At 39.4% G+C, this 21,570-nt stretch overlaps 1 protein-coding gene across 1 annotated transcript in view; it reads left to right on the forward strand.

The window, feature by feature from the left end:
* The window catches only part of EXOSC10 (exosome component 10), a 46,475-nt gene extending 25,320 nt beyond the window's left edge, over positions 1–21,155 (forward strand). The window contains exons 11-25 of the mRNA XM_031962870.1: positions 198–354; positions 544–692; positions 871–921; positions 1,397–1,508; positions 2,896–2,946; positions 3,138–3,216; positions 3,388–3,497; positions 17,235–17,330; positions 17,455–17,529; positions 18,026–18,110; positions 18,245–18,318; positions 18,751–18,919; positions 19,570–19,631; positions 20,212–20,288; positions 20,997–21,155. Of these exons, the coding sequence (XP_031818730.1) occupies positions 198–354; positions 544–692; positions 871–921; positions 1,397–1,508; positions 2,896–2,946; positions 3,138–3,216; positions 3,388–3,497; positions 17,235–17,330; positions 17,455–17,529; positions 18,026–18,110; positions 18,245–18,318; positions 18,751–18,919; positions 19,570–19,631; positions 20,212–20,288; positions 20,997–21,027 (1,378 nt within the window). The 3' untranslated portion in view covers positions 21,028–21,155. The remainder of the gene's footprint in view (positions 1–197; positions 355–543; positions 693–870; positions 922–1,396; positions 1,509–2,895; positions 2,947–3,137; positions 3,217–3,387; positions 3,498–17,234; positions 17,331–17,454; positions 17,530–18,025; positions 18,111–18,244; positions 18,319–18,750; positions 18,920–19,569; positions 19,632–20,211; positions 20,289–20,996) is intronic.
* The last annotated feature ends 415 nt before the right edge of the window (positions 21,156–21,570 follow it).

Below are 21,570 nucleotides of genomic sequence, written 5' to 3' on the forward strand. Positions count from 1 at the left end.
AATGTTGAAAACTATCTTTGTGTGTATTTTGAAAATAAAAAGCTATTATCAAAATAAAAAAAAAAAATTGTGTACTTCAGGGCCTAAGTCTAGTATTCATTCAGCAAAGATTTATTACATATATAAACCCTATTCCAGGTGTTAGAAGGTGTCACGAGAAGAAACCACTAACATTTCTCTTGTTGTTGCATCTGTAGACCTTTACCAGAGGAAATGTTTAACTACGCCCGCCATGATACTCATTACCTCCTCTACATTTATGATAAGATGCGTTCAGACCTGTGGGAACGAGCAAATGGGCAGCCAGCTCAGTTACAGGTGGTGTGGCAACGGAGCAAGGACATTTGCCTCAAGGTATGGCCTTGCTTAGAGTCTAAGCAAAAGCCGGGGGCTAACTCCCCAGTTATTTGTTCCATGGTGGTTTCTTTTCATATCTGCTACTCTTTTACTCTTCCAGGGAGCATGAATTTAGAGTTGGCCTCTTGAGGGCCAAAAATACATTTATTTATTCATATCTTAACTTTTTCTTTTAACCCTTTGTAGAAATTCATCAAACCAATTTTCACTGAAGATTCATACCTTGAGCTGTATAGAAAGCAGAAGAAGCACCTTAATACCCAGCAGCTCACAGCCTTTCAATTGCTCTATTCTTGGAGGGACAGAACAGCCCGGAGGGAAGATGAAAGTTATGGGTGAGTCAGTGGTTCAGCGAGGCCCAGCCAAGTCTGTTAGCAGAAGAAAGATGGGTTGACTGCCCAGATCTATAATTGAATCTTTCTTGCTGAGTTACTGCATTGTTTATTTCATGATGTGAACATTGTATCCTCCCTTCCCCCAGTCTTACTAAACCTGCTGTGCTTTTTGTCGTAGCTATGTCCTGCCCAACCACATGATGCTGAAGATAGCCGAGGAACTCCCCAAGTGAGTCTGTGTGGTGGCTGTGTGGCAATCTCAGGAGTCCATAGTCTTCAAAACCCCATCTTCCAATTGATTGTTGGTCAGAGTTGTTCATCTGCTTAGAGATCATTAGTACTAATTGTGTTCCTGTGATGAGTGCTGAAAGTACAAGGGGAGGCTCTGCTCTCAAGGCACTTAAAATCTAAGGAGAAGAAAAAAATATGAATGAGGGTGGAAAAGGAAGTTAGAAAAATTTCTAGAGATGGTAGCCCTTGGACAGGACCTTGAAGGGAGAGACTTAGAGACTCTCCTCCACTAACTTGAAGTGAATGTTTCCTGATCTCACTGAGTTAAGAGCAGCTAACAGTCTATTGATAAATCTTTGGCCTTTCATGAAGTCTTTGGACCTGACCTTGAATCTACTGGTCACCCTTCTTATCTGAATATTTTTGAATGTCAAGCTTTTTTGAAGATTAACTGAGTTGCTGTTTTTCCTTAGGGAACCTCAGGGTATCATTGCTTGCTGCAACCCTGTACCTCCTCTTGTGCGACAGCAAATCAATGAAATGCACCTTCTAATCCAGCAGGCCCGAGAGATGCCTCTACTCAAGGTAGGATGATGTACTGCTTTACTAGGACCTATTTCCCACTGGGCACCTTGGGATTTACCTGCCTGAGGAGGCACCAAGGAACATGATTGGGGTTAGATAGTACAGTGTAATTGTTCCTGGGGTTTAGCTACATCTACAGCATAGTATGAGGGTCTCGGGCTGTTTTCTTTTCATTTAACAACCTTAACTCAGATTTTTTTTCTTCTCTCATTCTGATCATTGAAAGTCCAATACTGGTAATGGCAGCATCTAGGATAAGCTGCTTATCTTTTGAAAGGGGTTTTTAACCTTTTTTTGTGCCATGTGCCCCTTGGTCTAGACAGTCTGGGGAAGCTTATGGATCTCTTCTCAGAATGTTTGAAAATGCACAAGAAAACGAAAGAAACCAATTGTATCAAAATGAAGATGTGATTTTTTTTTTTATTTTTTGCCCCATTCAAGTACTTGGGCCTATTAAGGACTGTATTCAGAGTGAGTCTGAGTCAGGAAAACCTGTCAGGCTACGTGAGAGAAAATGCTTGTACCTGAGGTCCTGCTATGTAGAATTGAAAAGGTGTGAGAAGGTATTGAAAAGGAAAAATCATCAGGAGTAGGACCAGCCATGGGGAGTGAAACAGAATGAGGAGACAAAGTTCATTCTAAGGTTTGGAGTCTTCATTGACAGGAGGATTCATAAAATTAGGGAAGCTTAGGTAGAGGGTATTGGGGGAAATGTTAGACATTTTGTGTTTGGAGTAAACACAGGATACAGGGCTTAAGATTTCAGCAGCACCCTGAAGCTGACCTCCTGCAAAAAGGGGTGTTTGACAGATAAGTAAAATATGTTTGGAAACTATATAGTGAATTACGTGCTTAAAAAGATGCTCAGTGCAGTATATGGTTTTCTGTACATGATAGTCACAGTTTCATGCACAGTGCTCATTTTATGTTTTACTTTGTGTGTTAAAAGTGCTTATTTTACTTAAAATTTAAGTTCAAAATTTTAAAAAAGACTTTTTCTAAAGTAGTGTTTAAGCAGAAGAAACTAGGGATTCTAAGAGGCCAAGGTGAGGAAGAAGAGATGAGTCATCATGAGTGACTACAGATAGGCCAGAGTGGCTGGGCTATTTGTGTCTGAAGAAGAAATAATACGTAGTAAATATAAACAAATAGGAAAGGACTAAGCTGGAAAGAGATTTAAATGCCAAAAAAAGGAATTTATCTTTGATCTTTAAGGTAACAGGGAGCCACTAGAGCTAAGCAGGCAGGAATAATCAGACCTGAACTTTAAGATCACTTTGGCCGCTGAATGGAGGATGAAATGTTTGCTTGGAGGTGAAGATGGATGGGGTTTTGCTGTTCATGCTACTGTTTCTTGACTTTATTTTTTTTTTTTTTATATTTCTAGTCTGAAGTTGCATCTGGAGTGAAGAAGAGCAAATCCCAGCCTGTTCCTGAGGTACAGTCTATTTTTCATGGGATGGGTTTCATGTGACTGGATAAATGCAGATTATCAGAAGTAACTGTCCTTTGCTGAGGTGGCACTAACTTTTCCTTCAGAACAAAGCTATAGGAATATTTTAGTTTTGTTTATAGCAACTTTTGTCTGTTTTTTTTTTGTTTGTTTGTTTGTTTGTTTTTTAAATACAGAGAATAGAAAATGCTTTATTTGGACCTCATGACTATTCCCGTGCTCCTCCAGATGATTATCTAAATGTTGTAGCCGCAGGTAAACCTTTGGCTTACATGGGGTGTTCTCTTAGTCTTAATTTTTGCTTACAGTTCAGATTTGGGTCCTTTTAAGAACTTTGGATTAAGCTTCAGGAAAATTTCTGAATATAGAATCTTTTGGGCATGGCTACTCAGACCTAAAAGCTTTTGATTGCTTCCATTTCTATAGGACCTGGGCCACTTCAGAAAAGCCCAACCCTCTTCTCTGACAAAAATGAAAATGAGACCTTATCAGACCCTGGCTGCTTTGTTGCTACTGCAGTTATCACATTATTCAATGTAAGTAACTGCATAGTTTGTTGTAGATCTCACTTCAATTTATATCATCAAATCCAATATTTGAGCCACTGAGATTCTAAATATCAGACACTGGGAAGGAGGGAGGGAGGAAGGATTTATTTAAGTGCCTACTATGTTTGCCTCAGTTTCCTCAGTTGCAAAATGGAAATAACAGCACATTTCTCTCAGGATTGTTCTCCCAGGGTAATTGTGAAAATCAAATGAGATAATATTTGTAAAAAACGCTTAGCACAGTCCCTGGAACATGGTGAGGACTATATAAAAGCTTGTTTTCTTTCCTGTACCTCAAGGTACAATAATATTCTATTACATTTACAAGCCTTTCTTTTATATTATTGGACTCGGGGGTTGTTTTCCATCTCTTGCTGTCACAAGTAATATTGATAACTGTGAGTTCTTAACCCTATGTCATGGATCTCCTTCTGATACAATCCTATTAGTTGGTTGTTGTCCTTTGTTTTCAAAGAGGACTAAAATGACATCCTTATGTTAGAATCAAGTTACAGTGTGTCTGACTATGGCTGATCAGACCAGTGTGATCTTGGAAAGCTCTGCCACAGGTTGGACACAAATAGTCTATATGAACATTGGGGGTAGCTTCTCTAAATTTTGCATATTTCGTGTTTCCTTTGGCCTAATTCAATTCTGCTTTGCTCTTAGAGCACAGAACCTTCTCTGATGAAGGCATGCCATGCTGGGCAGTCATGTGAAAGACAGACATGTCTTCCATGTCATACAATTGATTCTAAAGTTCTTAAGAGATAATTTGAGAGTGTCCTTGTATCACCAATTAGTGTAATCCCACAAGTAGAATCATTAGATTAAAAGTATATGAACAATTTAGTCATCTGACATAATTAAAAATTATTCTGGTCCAAGTCTTTTTTACCTGATCTAGCTGTATTTGTTATATATATGTAAAATCTTTTTTATATAATCAGTCTTTTTTTCTTTAATAAGATTCTCTGTGTTGTAGCTGGTTACAAATTCCTGGCCACAGCCGTGGAAGAAATTTTCTGTTTTCCAATTTTTTTAATGGTACATTATATTAAAGCCCGAGGAATATTTATATTCACTAAGATTGCCATTCAGAAGTCTATATAGAGCCATCAAATCTAGTTTTTCCAATATTTTTTGCAAGTTTATGATTTCTTTCTTTCTTGTTTATGTTGAATTGGTTAGGCTCTTGAAAAGTACTTTATTATCCATAATCTGTGTCTTACTATCTAGATCTTTACTTTTTTTCTTTTAAGAACCTGGATCTTATGCCATTTGGTGGGTGAATAATGATACCTTCTCATCACAAAATTACTCTGCTTGTCTTTCTTAATGTTATCTCTGATTTCAGTTACCTCATCTGAAAACATGATTGCAATTCCTAATTTTTTGAATGCAGTTGAAGTATAATTTTATTCCAGACCATTCACTTTGAAATTGTATGAATCCTTCGTTTTTATAAGTACCACATTGTTGTGGACTGATTATCCTCCCAATCATCCAGACTTGCAAAGTAGGTATTACTCTCAATTTCCCTCTCATTACCATCCTTTTCCAGTCTGTGACTGAGTCTTACTGGTTTTACCTTTCTGACTTTTTCTGCAACAGTGATAACTACCCTGATGAAGGCTTGCAATAGCATGCTAGTGAGTCTGCCTTCCTCAATCTTTTCCCCCTTCTAATCCATCCTCTACTCAGCTGTCAAATTGATGTTCTAAAGCATAGGTTTAAATGTCATCCCCACTGCCTCTTGGCTGCTCTTTGAACATGACACACCATCTTCTAACTCCAGGCACTCCCTGTCCCCAATGCCTGAAGTGCTCTCCCTCTTCATTTTCTGCCTCCTATTTTCCTGGCTTCTTTCAAACACTAGCTAAAATGCTACCTTTTTCTAGAAGCTTTTCTTCATCTCCCTTAATGCTAGTGCTTTCTCTGTGATTATCTCCAACTTATCCTTTTTTTGTCTTGTTTATACATAGTTGCTTTTGTCTTGTTTTCTCTAGGAAGCTATTGGCCCCTCAAGAGCAGACTGTCTTTTGCCCTTCTTTGTATCCCTAATGCCTATCACTTGGTAGTGATATTGATTGACTAATCCTCTCTGAAAAGTACCTTCCTTTTTGTTGATGAATTCGGGCCATTGCTATTCATATTTATAATTGTTTGGTTTTCTCTTTATTAGATCTTGTGGCATCACTGTTCAAAAATCAATGAGGCACAATGCTGCCCAATTTGTTTTTATAAACTTGATATTATTCTTCCTCTTGTCTGTACCAAATTTAAAAAAACTTCTTTGTAATCTTAATACACACTCCTCCTATCCTAAGACTCAGCTTTTATTATTTCAAATACTTTAACCCTTTCCTTTATAGGCAAGATCATCTATAGTTGAGGAGTCATCCTCTTCTCCCATTTTCTATTTCTTTATAATAATCTTTCACTTTTGACTCTGATCACCTAAATATTTCACTACTCATCCTTTCATTTCTTCTGCTAACCTAATTCTGTTACCTTTTTCAAAGTTTTTTTTTTTTTTTTTTTTTTTTTTTTTTTTAGGCAATTGGGGTTAAGTGACTTGCCCACGGCCACACAGCCAGGGAGTTTTAAGTGTCTGAGGCCAGATTCAAACTCAGGTTCTCTTGACTTCAGGGCTGATGCTCTCTCCACTGTGCCACCTAGCTGCCCTGCATTCTATTAGCTTTTCAAGGGATTCTTTCCTCCTATCTCCCCAAATCCCTCATTTTTCAGTTACCTTTATGCTAGGAATGACTATTTAAGTACTCTGGCCTTAGCTCAGATTCTATCTAGTCCAATCTCCATATTAGAGACGGGGATGTTAAATGTAAATTACAGATAGAAATGTTAAATGACTTGTGAGGTCACACAGATAGAGTTTGTATCAGAAGTGGGATTTGAATTCAGGCCTCATGACTGAGAACTACTGTACTTTCTGTGGTGTCATGCCTGTTTTCAGCTGCATTGATTTTTTGCTCTTTATTTCTATCAAGTTCTTGACTGAGTGATGTAATTTTCATGTACTTGATCAAATTAGAATTCAAAAACCTTTACAATACCAGATTTCTCATTAGAAGATAAATCAATTTTCTGAGTTTATTGAAACAGTGATCAAGCATTTAATTGAGCCCTTACTATGTGCTCGTCATTATGCTGATCTCTAGAGACACAAAAATAGAACAAAATCCTGTCCTCAAATGGTCTTCCCTTTAACAGGGAAGGCAATGTCTACTACATGATGTAGAGTAGATAAAGGCCACCTAAAGGTAGAAGCCATTGGCAGCTGGGGGTATTTTCCTATAGACAGTGAGATAGAAGGAAGGAAGGAAGGAAGGAAGGAAGGAAGGAAATCTCAGAGATGTAGGTGTAAGGATGGAGCATTGGCGGGGGCGGGGGGGATGGGAAGGAGGTAGTCAGTGTCTAGAAAGAGAAGATGGAATGACATGTGCATGGAACTTCAGGGAGGCTGGGGCTACAGATTGTAGGAGAATGAGAGAAAGAGATTATGAAGAACTTTAAATACAAAGCAAGATTTTGTCATTGATCCTGGATGTGATAGGAGAATTCAGTGAATTAGGGTTCAGTGTTCCAAAAATCACTTTGGCATTTTATTGAATATGGGGTTGTAATGAGGAGACAGAGGCAGGAATACCAATTAAAGCAGGTTATTGCCGAGGAAGGTGCCTGACACATGGTAGACACCTAATAAGCATTAGTTGTGTTAAAATTGTATCATGTTCAGATCCTTCTGACCACCATACCCTCCCTCCCTCCCTCCCCACCAATAAATTAGTAAGTTTCTAAGTAACCAGTGTAAGCTAACCAAGTCCTTGTAAAAATAAAACCCCTAAACTCTCCTTTACCCCCCAGCACCTCAAGCATTTCTCCATATGCTTTAGGTCCATGCTACCTGAATATACCCATCTGTGATCCGTGGTTACCTAAGTGCTTCTCTGTGTTCCCTTCGTTTTCTTCCCCACACTTCTTTCCTTCCTCCCTTGTCATTTGCCTCCGTACTCTCTGTGCCTTATTAAAATGTGGTTGAAGCACTAATCCCTACTTTCCATCTTGGTCTTTCAGTAAGAATCTAAAGAACTCTGAGTTCCTATTCCCCACTCAAGAGAAATTGTCCTGTGGTTCCATTCCCTTTGTTGCAATAATTCCACAAATTAATTGGCAGTTCATTATTTGGCCAAACAAGAAATGCTGAGGGCCTGCTTTAGGGTGATGACTGTGTGTAAAGTTGAAAAGGGCACATATGAGAGATGTGGTGAAGGTAGAAAAGACAAGATCTGGCAGTGGACTGGCTTGTCAGAGGAATGAGAGTGCAGAGCAGAGGGTGACTATAAGGTTGTGAACCTGAGTAACTGGAAGAATGAGAGTACATTAGACAGTAATAAGGAAGTTTGATAGGGCTGAGGTATTAGTGGGGGAAAATATAAGAAGTTCTGTTTTGAATATCTGTTTGAGTTTGACAATACCTATGGGACATCCAGTTTGAGGTGCTGAAAATGAATTTGGAGTTAGGAATCTAGTATAGCTGAGGGATGGATATTGATCTGGGAGTCATCTGCATAGAGCTGATAATTGGACCCATGGAGGATGATGAGATATCAGGTATAACAGTATGGAACAAAAAGAGAATTGGGCCCAAGTCAGGACCTTGGGGAATATCCAGAGGCAGTAGGTGTGACACTGAAGAACAATTCTTATTTTTAAAATTATTTCATTAATGCTCTTTTATTTTTGTCATCATTATTATTTCCTAGTGAATTATCTTTCTCCCCTTACTCTATTCCTCCACATAACCTTCTCATAAGTCAAAGCAGATTAAAACAGTAGCTATCTCTGAAATTTCTCATCTGTAGTCCACCACTTTAATGGTAGGGAGACTGCTTTAGCTGTCACCAGTTTTTTTTTTTTGTTTGTTTTTTGTTTTTTTTTTAGTTTATTTTTAATACATATTGTTTTATAAATTATGTTGGGAGAGAAAAATCAGAGCAAATGGGAATAACCATGAGAGATTTAAAAAAAAACAAAAAAGAAGTGAGCATAGAATGTGTTGATTGACATTCAGTCTCCTTAGTTCTTTTTCAGGATGCAGATAGCATTTTCTGTCCAAAGTCTATTGGGATTGTTTTGGATCACTGAACTACTGAGAAGAACCAAGCCTTTCTTAATTGATCATGGCATATTCTTGCTGTTATTGTGTACAATGTTTTTCTGGTTCTGCTTATTTCGCTCAGTATCAGTTCATGTAAATCTTTCCAGGCCTTTCTATAATCAGCTTGTTCATCATTTTTTATAAAACAATAATATTCTATTCCCTTCATGTACCACAGCTTGTTCAGCCATTCCCCAAATGATGGGCAAAAACTCCTTTTTCAATTCTTTGCTACTTATCAGCATTTTTAACACTACCAGAATTCTGAAACTTTTCAGTTTTGTTTTTGTTGATTATTAACGTAGTCATAGTATAGATTGTTCACCTGGTATATTATCTTTATTTCTAAAAGTAGCCTTTTCTCATTCACTCCCCAGAGAAAGCTAATAAGTACTTCAGGAAAACTAAGCAACATGTCAGTCAGCTAAGCCTAACAATATGCTGTGTACTATATTCCTTATCTAGAGGTTTTCACCTCTGCAAAGTAGGGAGGTAGATATACCTGACCCAAACTTCATAATTATAATTACTACACAATGTTCAGGTTTATTTGTTGTTGTTGTTTTACTTTCCATTCACATTGTTATCATTGTGTATATGTTGCTTTCCATGTTGTGATTACTTCATCTTGCATCAGTTTTGTAAAATTTTCTCAGACTTCTCTGAAGTCTTCATGTTCATTATTTTTTTAAGAGTATTAATATTCCATTGCATTCATGAACACAGTTTTTTTCATTTCTTCAATTGTTGGACATCTCTTTTATTTCCAGTCTTCTACTAGTACAAAAAATTTTGCTTATATGTTGTTTGGTTTTTATGGGATCTCTGAAGAGCGGCACAGTATAGTGGATAGAGAGCTAGTTTTAGAACCTGAATTCAAGACCAGTCTCCAAGCCATAGTCTGTGTGATCTTGGTAGGGCACATAACTTCAGTGCTTTAAGCAATTCTCTAAGAAAACAATACAGGTGCCACCCTTCATTGGTAGAGGGAGTTCTTTTATCCAGGAGTTCCCCATGCCAGTGAAATCACACAGTTCCTACCTCAGTAATACCCTTCTTTGACATCTTTGGATCAAAGATAAAAAGAATAATAGCTAGTATTTATATAGCTATCCTTCCTGAAAAAAAAAAAAAAGTATGACTATCCTAATCACTTTCTCAATATAATTCCAAATTAATTTTCAGAATGTTAGATCAAGGCATAGCTCCACCAGCAGTATATTAGTGAGCCAGTTTTTCTAAAGTCTTTCAGGCTTTATTTCTAATTTTTGTCATCCTTGTCAATTTGCTGGGTATGTGGCGAAACCTTAAAGTTGCTTTAGTTTGCATTTCTCTATTAGAGATTTGTAGCATCTTTCATACAGTTGTTAATTATTTGCATTTCTTTTGAGAACTGTTCCTATCCTTAGACTGAATATCCTTCGGGGAATGGTTCTTGGTTTTATACATTTGAGTTGCTTCTGTAGCTTGGATATCACACCCTTAAAATAAATGCATTTTTTTTCCCCCATTAACATCTAATTTGATAGCCATACTCTTTAAAATTTCAAAATGTTCTGGCAACTATCTTTCCCCTGTTACCTTATTTTTTGCCACCACTTTCTGATATCTTTCCAGATGAGAGCCATGTGTTCTTCAGTGAACTGGTTAAAAATGTCTCTGGAATCCCTGTATATGATTTCATAGATTATTTTGTGAAGATTGTGAACTGCTGCCCCTTTATACAAAAAACAAATACTTGTCCTTGTAGGGAAGGCACCTCACTAACATCCCAGGAGTCTTCAGATCTAAATCAGTTTTCTTTTTCTCTCATTTCTGAGATGCTTTGTCTTCATTAAATGGAATTTATATTTGTTATGTTGGGACATTTCTAATGTCACTTTTGATTTTTATTAATTAAAGCAGAGAACTCTTTGTGAAAGAATGCTAGTATTCACATGTTGGTATTCAATCACCAAGTGTTTTGTCCAAAATGATGACGTAGCAGAGGGCTCCAGAGATCACTGGGATTACTAGAACTGTGGTAACTGTGTATTCATCTTTGAATGCCTTTTTTGGCATACAATCCATCATCGTGGCCCAAGCATGCCAGCAGGCTTTGTTCATTCCTTGTGGATCTTTGTCTTTAAAATGTGATTTTCACATGACTTGCTTAGAAGCTTACTCATGTCCCGGGACTGCCTGCCTACCATAGATAGCCACGGTGGATTTCTTGTATTCTCATTCACTTTCACTACAAATATCGGGGCAGGAGATTTTCTAGCAAGTTTTTCTTTATAATTTTTATGTTTCACTTTTAAGTCTTCTCTGTTCCTAAATTTAATGACAATTGAGCTTATTTTTCATCCTAGTTATCTCAGTAGCTGAGGACTGAAAAGAATTTGCTGTGTCTATAAACTTTGCCCAGGAGACCCACAAGAGCCCTGCTGCCTGGCTTGGCATTGCCTCCAAGAACAAGGCCTGCAAAAACACATCACACTTTCTCTTTGCAGTAGGCCAGCCTCACTGTGGATTGACATAGAAATTTGGACCTGATCTGGTTTGACCTGGGCTGGTTCATCTCTCCTTAGGCAACCTGATTCCCCTTTCCTGCCTTTCTGGGGCTTACCATATTGATGCTGAACTTAGTGTGGATACCCAATTGGCTTTAGTCCTATTTCAGCTCAGAACTCCTGAATTTAACAATCCAATAGCATAGAGTAGAGATGTGCAGCACCAGGTTTGAACCCAGATCATCACTTTTTAAAAAAACATTTTTATTTAACATTTTAAATTCCAAATTCTATCCCTCCCTCCTCTCTCCCCTTTCTAAAACAGTAAGCATTCAGATATAAGTTATATATGTACAATTGTGTAAGACATTCTATTTTAGTCATTTAGTATAAGAAGACTCGAATGGAAGAAAGTAAACAATAGAATGTTTCAGTGTGTATTCAGACAATATCAGTTCTTTCTCTGGAGGTGGACAGTATGCTTCATCTTTAATCTTTTGGGATTGTCTTGCATCATTTTATTGCTAAGAATAGCTAAGTCATTTTCAATTCAATAGTTTTGTTGTTACTATGTACAACATTCTCCTGGTTCTTTTCACTTTACTATGCATCAGTTCATGTAAGTCTTTCCAGGTTTTTTGAAATTATCTTGTTTGTCATTCCTTATAACACAATAATATTCCATTATAATTATATACCACAGCTTGTTTAGCCATTCCTCAATTCCTGAGCATCCCTTCAATTTCCAGCTTTTATCTACCACAAAAAGAACTGCTACATTTTGTTCAAATAGGTCCTTTTCCTTTTTTTTTTTTTTTTTTTGGATATCTTTCGGATATAAATCTGGAATCAGTATTTCTGGATCAAATGGTATGCAATTTTATAGTCTTTGGGGATAGTTCTAAATTGTTCTCTATAATGGGTGGATCAATTCACAACTTCATTAATGTCCCAGTTGTCCCACAGCTTCTGCAGCATGTAACTGTTTCCTTTTTTGTCATCTTAGCTAGTGAGCTAAGTGAGATAGTATCTCAGAGTTGTTTAAATTTATCTTTCTCTAGCCAATAGTGATTTAGAACATTTTTTCATGACTATAGATAACATTGATTTCCTTGTATGAAAAATGCCTGTTTATATTTTTTGACCTTTTATCATTTGGGGAATGGCTTGTACTTTTATAAATTTGACTCCATTCTCTATATATTTGAAAAATGAAACCGTTATTAGAAATACTTATTGCAAAAATATCCCCCCACTTTTGTGCTTTCTCTCTCTCTCTTTCTCTCTTTTTCTTTCTCTCTCTCTCTCTCTTTTTCTTTCTCTCTCTCTCTCTTTTTCTTTCTCTCTCTCTCTGTCTCTCTTAATTAAAGCTTTTTATTTATAAAACATGCGTGGATAATTTTTCCAACACTGACCCTTGCAAAACCTTTTGTTCCAAATTTTCCCCTCCCTCCCCCCACCTCCTCCCTTAGCTGACAGGTAATTTAATACATGCTAAATATATTGAAATACATGTTAGATCCAATATATGTATACATATTTATACAGTTATCTTGTTGCACAAGTATAAGGGTCCATTAGAGAGGCCAGGCAAGCACAGTTAGGATGTAACACAGGCCTATGGCCTGGAGATACCTGGACATGATTGGCTATGAGTACATAGGGACTACCTTCATGGGTGGGATTTCCAGCCACAGCAGGAACTCTGAATACTGTGAAATCATGTCAGGACCGGGAAGTGTCTCCATCTCTAATTGACTGTGCCTGTGACCTCATGGACCCTATATAAACTCAGTGGGGGAGGAGCCCGACCCCCTTTTCACCTGAATCTCTGCCAAGGAGAAGGAGCTAAGAGTGCAGGAGGTCTTAGTGTAGGATGTAAATCACATGAATAAAGTTCTTAAACTTGCCTACATAAACTCTTGGGTGCTCTGTTGTGCTTAAACTGCATCCATATGAGATAGCAGCCAGAGGATTTCTGAAGGCCTCAGGTAGAGGTAAGCTTGATATTAATATTTACCAGAGATCTCTCTGATGTCCTAGGAATTAGGAGAGACTGGCAATAGCAAATGCAATTATAGCATGTTACACACAAGAAAAATCAGATCAAGAAGAAAGGAAAAGAAAAACAGAAAGAAAACAAAATGCAAGCAAATAACAAGAGAGAGAGTGATAATGCGATGTTGTGTCCACACTCTGTTCCTACAATTCTCTCTCTGGGTGTAGATGGCTCTCTTCACTGCACAAGTGGCACTGGTTTGAATCATCTCATTGTTGAAGACAGCCATGTCCATCAGAATTGATCATTGTATAATCTTGTCTTTGTATAATGATCTCCTGGTTCTGCTCATTTCACTTAGCATTAGTTCATGTAAGTCTCTCCAGGCCTCTCTGAAATCATCCTGCTGGTCATTTCTTACAGAACAATAGAATTCCATAACATTCATATACCATAATTTATTCAGCCATTGCCCAATTGATGGGAATACATTCAATTTCCAATTTCTAGCCACTACAGAAAGGGCTGCTACAAACATTTTTGCATACATGAGTCCCTCCTTTCTCTTTGGGATATAATCCCAGTAGAAACACTGCTGGATCAAAAGGTATGCACAGTTTGACAGCTTTTTGAGCATAGTTCCAAATTGCTCTCCAGAATGGTTGGATCCAGTCACAGTTCCACCAACAATGTATCAGTGTCCCAGTTTTCTTGCGTCCCCTCCAACATTCATCATTATCTTTTCCTGTCATCTTAGCAGCTGAGAGGTGTGTAGTGGTATCTCAGAGTTGTCTTAATATGCATTTCTCTGATCAGTAGTGATTTAGAGCACCTTTTCCTATGGTTCCAAATAGTTTCAATTTCTTCATCTGAAAATTCTGTTCATATCCTTTGACCATTTATCAATTGGAGGGTGGCTTGAGTCAGTTCTCTATATATTTTAGAAATGAGGCCTTTATCAGATCCTTTGGATGTAAAAGTGTTTTCCCAGTTTATTGTTTCCCTTCTAATCTTGTTTGCATTAGTTTTGTTTGTACAAAAACTTTAATATAATCCATATTACCTATTTTATCATCAATAATGATCTCTAGTTCTTCTTTGGTCACAAATTCCTTCCTCCCCCACAAATTTGAGAGGTATACTATCCCATGTTCTTCTAATTTGTTTATAATATCATTTTTTTATGTCTAGATCATGAACCAATTTTGACCTTATCTTGGTGTACAGTATTAGGTATGGGTCTGTGCCTACTTTTTGCCCTTACTAGTTTCCAGTTTTTGCAGCAGTTTTTGTCAAATATTGAATTCTTATCCCAAAAGATGGGACCTTTGGATTTGTCAAATACTAGATTGTTATAGTCATTAGCTATTTCGTTCTGTGAATGTAACCTATTCCACTGATCAACTTCTCTATTTCTTAGCCAGTACCAAATGGTTTTGATGACTGCTGCTTTATAATATAGTTTTAGTCTGGTACAGCTAGGCCACCTTCATTTGCTTTTCTCTTCATTAATTCCTTTGAAATTTTTGCCCTTTTGTTCTTCCAGATGAATTTTGTTGTTATTTTTTCTAGGTCAGTAAATAGTTTCTTGGGAGTTTGATTGGTATAGCACTAGATAAATAGATTAATTTAGGGAATATTGTCATCTTTATTATATTTGCTTGACCTGTCCACGAGCACTTGATATTTTTCCAATTGCTTAGATCTAACTTTGTGTGGAAAGTGTTTTGTAGTTTTGCTTATATAGTTCCTGACTTTCCTTGGTAGATAAATTCCCAGATATTTTATATTATCAACAGTTATTTTAAATAGAATTTCTCTTTGTATCTCTTGCTGTTGGATTTTGTTAGTGATGTATAAGAATGCTGATGATTTATGTGGATGTGGATTTATTTTGTATCCTGTAACTTTACTAAAGTTGTGGATTATTTCTAATAGCTTGTTAGTTGATTCTCTGGGGTTTTCTAAGTATACCATCATATCATCTGCAGAGAGTGATAATTTGGTTTCCTCATTACCTACTCTAATTCCTTTAATCTCTTTTTCTTCTCTTATTGCCAAAGCTAGCATTTCTAATACAGTATTGAATAGTAATGGTGATAGTGGGCAACTTTGTTTCACCCCTGATCTTATTGGGAATGGTTCTAGTTTATCCCCACTACATATGATACTTGCTATTGGTTTTAAATAGATACTACTGACTGTTTTAAGGAAAAGTCCATTTATTCCTATACTTTCTAGTGTTTTTATTAGGAATGGGTGTTGGATTTTATCAAATGCTTTTTCTTCATCTATTGAGATAATCATCTGGTTTTTGTTAATTTGGTTATTAATATAGTCAGTTATGCTAATAGTTTTCCTAATATTGAACCAGCCCTGCATTCCTAATATAAATCCTACTTGGTCATGCTGTATTATCCTGGGGATGATTTTCTGTGACCTCTTTGCTAATATTTATTTAAGATTTTTGCATCAATATTCATTAGGGAGATTGGTCTATAATTTTCTTTCTCTGTTTCTGTCCTACCTGGTTTAGGTATCAATACTGTGTTGTAAATGGAATTTGGTAGGAGTCATTCATTCCCTATTCTTTCAAATAGTTTACATAGTATTTTCTACTTTCTTTATAATTTTAGCTGCATTGGTTTTGTTTGTACAAAAACTTTTTATATGATCAGAATTATGTATTATACATTTTGCAATGCTTTCCATATCTTTTTTGGTCATAAATTCTTCCCTTTTCCATAAATCTGACAGATAATGTCTGACAGATAAACTGTTTCATTCTCTCTTAATTTGCTTATAGTGTCATCATTCATGTGTAAATCATGTTTGACTATCTTGGTAAACAGTGTGAGATGTTGGTCTATATCTCGTTTCTGCCATACCGTTTTCCAGTTTTTCCAGCAATCTTTGTCAAATAATGAGTTCCAAAAGCTTGGATCTTTGGATTTATCATAAGCTAAATTACTGTAGTTATTTACTATGTTATTTGTATGTAATCTATTCTACTTCTACTGATCCATCACCGTTTCATAGCCAGTACCAGATGATAGGACTTACTATGTGCTAGGCGACTACTTACAGCTGTTATCTCATTTAATTTGCACCACAATCTTGTGAGGTAGGTGGTATTATTAGCTCCATTTCATAGTGGAGGAAACAGGCAGAGGTTAAGTGACTGAACTTGAACTTTCATCTTCCTGACTGCAGGCCCAGCACTCTCTCCACTGTATCATGTGATTGGAAAGCTCAGTGTTACAGAATAGGTGACTTGAGTTTATAAGCTGTCCAGCTTTTGCTTCCTCTTTGTACTCTTGCATGTACTCTTGCATGTTTGTAGAACTCGTAAGATAGACGTCCAGTGTTGTCCTTTGGGCTTCAGAGTACTGGGGGTCCCCATCAGGATATGAAGGGACATGAATCACCTGGCCCATGCTACCTCATTCCGACTAGGTTGCTACCCAATGAGGGCCACCTGCTTGGCAGTTTTTGCTCCATTTGAAGGTTTTCATCATCTTTTCTCTGTTGTCAGTTACTGTGTTTGTAATTTTGAATTCTTTCTTCGGTGAGTTACTAATTTAATTCATAGAGATGCCAATTTTGTTGGTGTTCTCTCCCACTCTGGGGTTTTCGGGGATGTTCATCCTTTCTAGAGTTAGTTTTTCTCTTATTTCTTGCATATGGAGGTTTCTTCTCACTTTGCTTTACCCACACTATATGATACTGAGACCTTTGTGGGACATGATGTTGCCACTTTTAGGAGTTATTTTGTTCATTCAACAAGTGTTTATTGAATACTTGCTGTGTGCAGAAAGATCCCCACGAGATGCTCTCAAGGAGAGGAAGCATTTTTTTATTTGGGTGGCCGATCAGTGTTTTGCCATTTTAAATTTCTTCCAAGAACTGGTCATCATTATTTTTAAGACTTGACCCAGTGCAGCCAGGTGTTACTTAATTAGTCTGTAGCCGTAAGTGGTTTGGCAGTGATGCTCTGACCAGCTTTTGTCCCTCTCAGGCTTCATACTCATACACTTTCTTGGTGCCCACAGGAGCCTAATGCTGAGGAAGAGAATGGAAGGAAGCTGACCGCAGCCCAGCAGAGGGCGCAGAGAATCATGGAGTCCTTTGAAAATCCATTCAGGATGGTGAGTGACTGCTAGGCTGCCTCTGTGACAGGTGCTGTGCCGGGGCTCCCCGTGGGGGTGGACTGTGAAAGTGATGGGCCCCTTTGGTGGGCCCTATCTAAAGTCTCACCTTTGGTTTTCTCAGTATCTGCCTGCAGAAGAGAACCGAGCCTACATCTCACAGTCTGCCAAGTATGATCCAATGTCAAAGATCTATGAAGTAAGTTTGGCTGCTGGATTTTTTTTTTTTTTTTAATTCCTTGTAGAAAGAATGAAAAAAGAGGGAAGTTTTGTGAATCTTTTGGGTCAAGATATCTTGTGGGAGATCCCACAGTCTGAATGCTGCTCTGCAATAATCACTTTAGATTAAGCCTCTTAATAATAATGCCTTAGACTTGTATAGCCTTTAACACTTTTCAAAGCACTTTATCTTGTTTGATCCTCACTAGGAGATAAAGACAGGAGGGGTCGGCCCTGAGTCTAAGTCCATCAGGAACAAGAGACCCTTAAGTCAGTTTTTTTAAGCTTTCCAGTTCCCTATAGAGTGCTTTTTATCAAATCTAACTTCCATCTTGTGCTTTATTTATCTTTATCCTGTAGCTCAAAGCGGGAGAAGAGGGGTCTGCCTCTCTTTGTCCTCCTGCCTTATCCAAACATAAGGATATATACTGTGGTTCTTTTCAAATTGCTTTTTTTTTTATTTTATTTTTAATCAGATCAGCAATCGTTGGAAGCTGGCAAGCCAGGGACAGATCAAAAAAGAAGCCCAAGAAGCATCAAGAAAGAAAGCAGAGCAGACAGGTAACTGTTGTTCTGGGGTGTCCTTGGACGGCAGTCCAGGGAGTGAACGGTGAGGGTGGAGACAGGAGTGGGTTCTCAGCCCAGGGTTGCACACTCTGGGTGTCTTCCCTGAAACTCCTTTCCACTGATTACAGCTGTCCGAGAACAGGCAAAGGCAGAGTACAAAGCCACTGCTCAGCAGGTCATCTCGGTCCGGGAGCAGGCTTCGGTAAGCATCTGCTCTTTCTGCCACTACTTTTAAGAAACTAGACCTAGGAATAGAACAGGCCTTGAATGGTCCCTGGTGAGTTCTATGATGTTTCCCACCTTCAGCTTCCCTGTAAGGTTGGTCAAGGTACTCCATTGCTTCCCTTTTTTTAACTCATCGCAAGTAGACATTAAAACCTTGCTCCATCCGATACTGCAGCTTCCCAAACAATCCCTTCTCCCCTCTCCAAGGACTTTTCAGTCTTGTTTAAGCTCTCCCAATAGGACCCATGAGATCTGGTTCCACCATGCCACTTTGTCTCTTCAGGTCATCTAATCACTTGCTCTTTTCCCGGAAATCATTCTTTTGTCTCACAATTAGCAACTGGGTCCCTAATATAAAACAGACCTTCAGTTCTTCATTGAGTTTTCTTCATGGCTTGTAAATATGCAGCTAGAAAATGCTACCAAGAAGCGGGAGAGGATGGGAAGCGAGCCAGGAAGCCTGGAACCCAAGCACGAGACAAAGAGGCTCAAAGTTTCCCAGCAGCCCCAAGAGCAAGAGCCACCCAAAGAGTTTACCCCATACGACTACAGCAAGTCAGACTTCAAAGCCTTTGCTGGTGAGGACTAAACCTGCCCCTATCAGCCTGGGACCAAAGAGGATGATGGATCAGCCTATCCAGGGAGGCCCTGGCGTAGGCTTAGAGAAGCCTTGTGTCCAAGATGTCCAAGAATTCTGAGGAAGTTACAGTAAAATACAAAACAGGAAGAGAAGATAGGGACTTTACATTGTTTTTTTTTCTTGCTCAGAATATTTTTCTGGGCACAGTCCATTTTCATCATTGGCACTCCTAGTCCATATATTCACCTCTTCTGCACAGACAGCTCTGTGGGGTCTCTGTGCCTGCCTAATAAAGAGGCTTCCATGATGAACATAGTGCTGAGACCTAGCTGGTGGTGTGCGTCCCTACCTGGGTCATTTAGATTTGGAGTCACAGATAACATCCCTAACTCCCAAGGCAACTCTTGTGACAATCACATGCCCTTAGAGTTCAGATAGGGAGAACGGATCTGCAGATTGACACCATGGGCAGGACAGGTGGAGGGTGCAATCTCAGGGCCAACCCTCTAGAAGCTTCACCCACTGGGAGCCCAACTGCAAGGGGCTGGGGCTGGCTTTCCCTCTGCCTACAGCATTAGTGAGAGGCTTTTGCTTGTACCCCGAGAGGAAGTGAGTGGCTGCCTCTGACAACCTTTTCTCCTCTTTCAGCAAACAACAAACCCAAACAGTCATCCCAGTTTGATCCAAATTTGCAGGACCCACCTGGCAAGGTAAGGCACCTTCTTTGGCTTGTCCGATTCCCTGCCTGTGCCCCAGGGCATGAACCTTGGCTAGGAAATGTCAATAGTCCTTTCCCTTGAAATGTTCTCCCCTTTTTTTATTTCTTGAGATTGGAACAATGCTTGCCAGCTATTTCAGTAATAAAAGTTGTTGTTAAAGCTGATGTGTGATTTGAAAGGGGATGAATTGTTCTGTATTTCACTACCATGGGAATTATAGCTTTTGGCAAGACTGAGAACACTCCCCTTAACGTTAACACAAGCCAGCACATGCCACAAACAGACGTCAGCTCCTGGCAGAGCTGGCTGTGGCAGGAAATGTGGGGGGCAAGGCAAGGATGTGGGGCTCTGGCGTCTGTCCTTCAAGAGCAGAAATGGCGCACATGGCATCTGGCAGGATCGTGCTTGGTGTAAGGCAAGAGGGAGGGATCTCGGGGGCCATCGTGATTGCTTCTTGATGCTTTTGATGCCTCAGCCATTTGGCAGCACCAGCCAAAGCCAGATGCAATTTCCTACAAGTCTTGAAGCTGTGTGAAGTTCCCCAGGTGACATGGCACCCTTGCTTTTTCAGAAATGTGCTGCAGTCGGCAAGCCCAAGCTGCCAGCAGGAAACAGAAGCAAATCTTTTGTATCTGGAAAATCAGATAGGTATGTTGATGTGCCCCACATGTTCCCTGCTCAAGACAAGGTCGTTGATGGGAATAGGACAGGGAAGCCAGTCTTGGCTCGCTTCGTCTATAGGGCCACAGTGTCCAGCACACAGTAGGTGCCTCACGTGTTTCCTAACTTAATGAATTCTTGGCCAGTGATTGATTTTATACCTTGCATTCAGAAAGGTGACAGAGTTCACCCAAGACTCCTGGCTTGCTCAGACAGGGCCCTCAGGCTCTGGTTGCATTGGGGTCCCTCTGAGGGCTTGGAGAGGTTCCGGTCTGTTTAGTTGGAGAGAGAGAAAGTGTGTGTGTGTGTGTGTGTGTGTGTGTACTTACGTGTACAGCCAGTTTGTGTGAGGTTTCTTTAAATGAAAAAAAGAGTCAATGATTTAGTCTTAGATCTGGGAACCTGAGGGGGAACTAGGATCCCACACAGTGTGAAAGCCCTCTTACACTCTATGGGCAGCTCTGAGCCGGGGGGAGCCTGGGCCAGAGCTGAGCCCCTCCTCTCCATGTTGCACCTCCTGAGAACTTCCTTGTGAAGGAGCTCCTTGATAAGGTTGAGCCTGAGGCTCTCAGGAGGAAGTTAAGGGATTTGAGTGAGATCACCTAGCCCCAGAGTGAAGCCTTTTTCATACAGTGCAAAGCTGAGAAGCCCCAGAGAGAAAAAGTAAAATGTTCTGTTTCCCGATGTTCTTTGCAGAGGCTTCAGGTACAGCTGGCCAAAGAGATAGTGTTTATACCCAGAGAACAGAAGAGGCGCGCCTGGGGACCCCAGAGAGCTGCCGGCAGGTCGCAGAGGGTGCTGTTCTGTATGGACTTCTTGTTGAAATATTAAACAAAGAATTCTTATTGGAAGGAAGCCAGGTCTTTTCCTTTCATTGTCAGCAGAGACTTTTGGAAATTCTGTCACAGACCTAGCACGTGATGCACGGATCACACTTAGCTGCCTGGGAAGGGGGGGCACCCCAGAGCTCCTGCAGGACGGGCAGGTGGGCAGATGATTGCCATCGGAAACTGCCCTCTGCCCTCAGGCTCTAGAGGTCAGACGGTGCTCCCGGCTTTGGCTCCTGTTTTCAAGAGTAGGGACGCCTGGGGAGTGAGCCGGACCTTCCTCACCCTCAACTTAAAACACACACAGCCTGTTTTTACCCACTTGAAGCCTGGGCTAGAACCAGCTGCCTGGCTGGCCACAGTGCTTGGACGAGTGGCTGGAACCACATTGGCGCCATCGTTTAATAAAACTTTTAAAATTAAACTCATCTCATTTGCTAAAT

Source organism: Sarcophilus harrisii, chromosome 3, assembly GCF_902635505.1.
Source record: "Sarcophilus harrisii chromosome 3, mSarHar1.11, whole genome shotgun sequence".
Taxonomy (NCBI): Eukaryota; Metazoa; Chordata; class Mammalia; order Dasyuromorphia; family Dasyuridae; genus Sarcophilus; species Sarcophilus harrisii.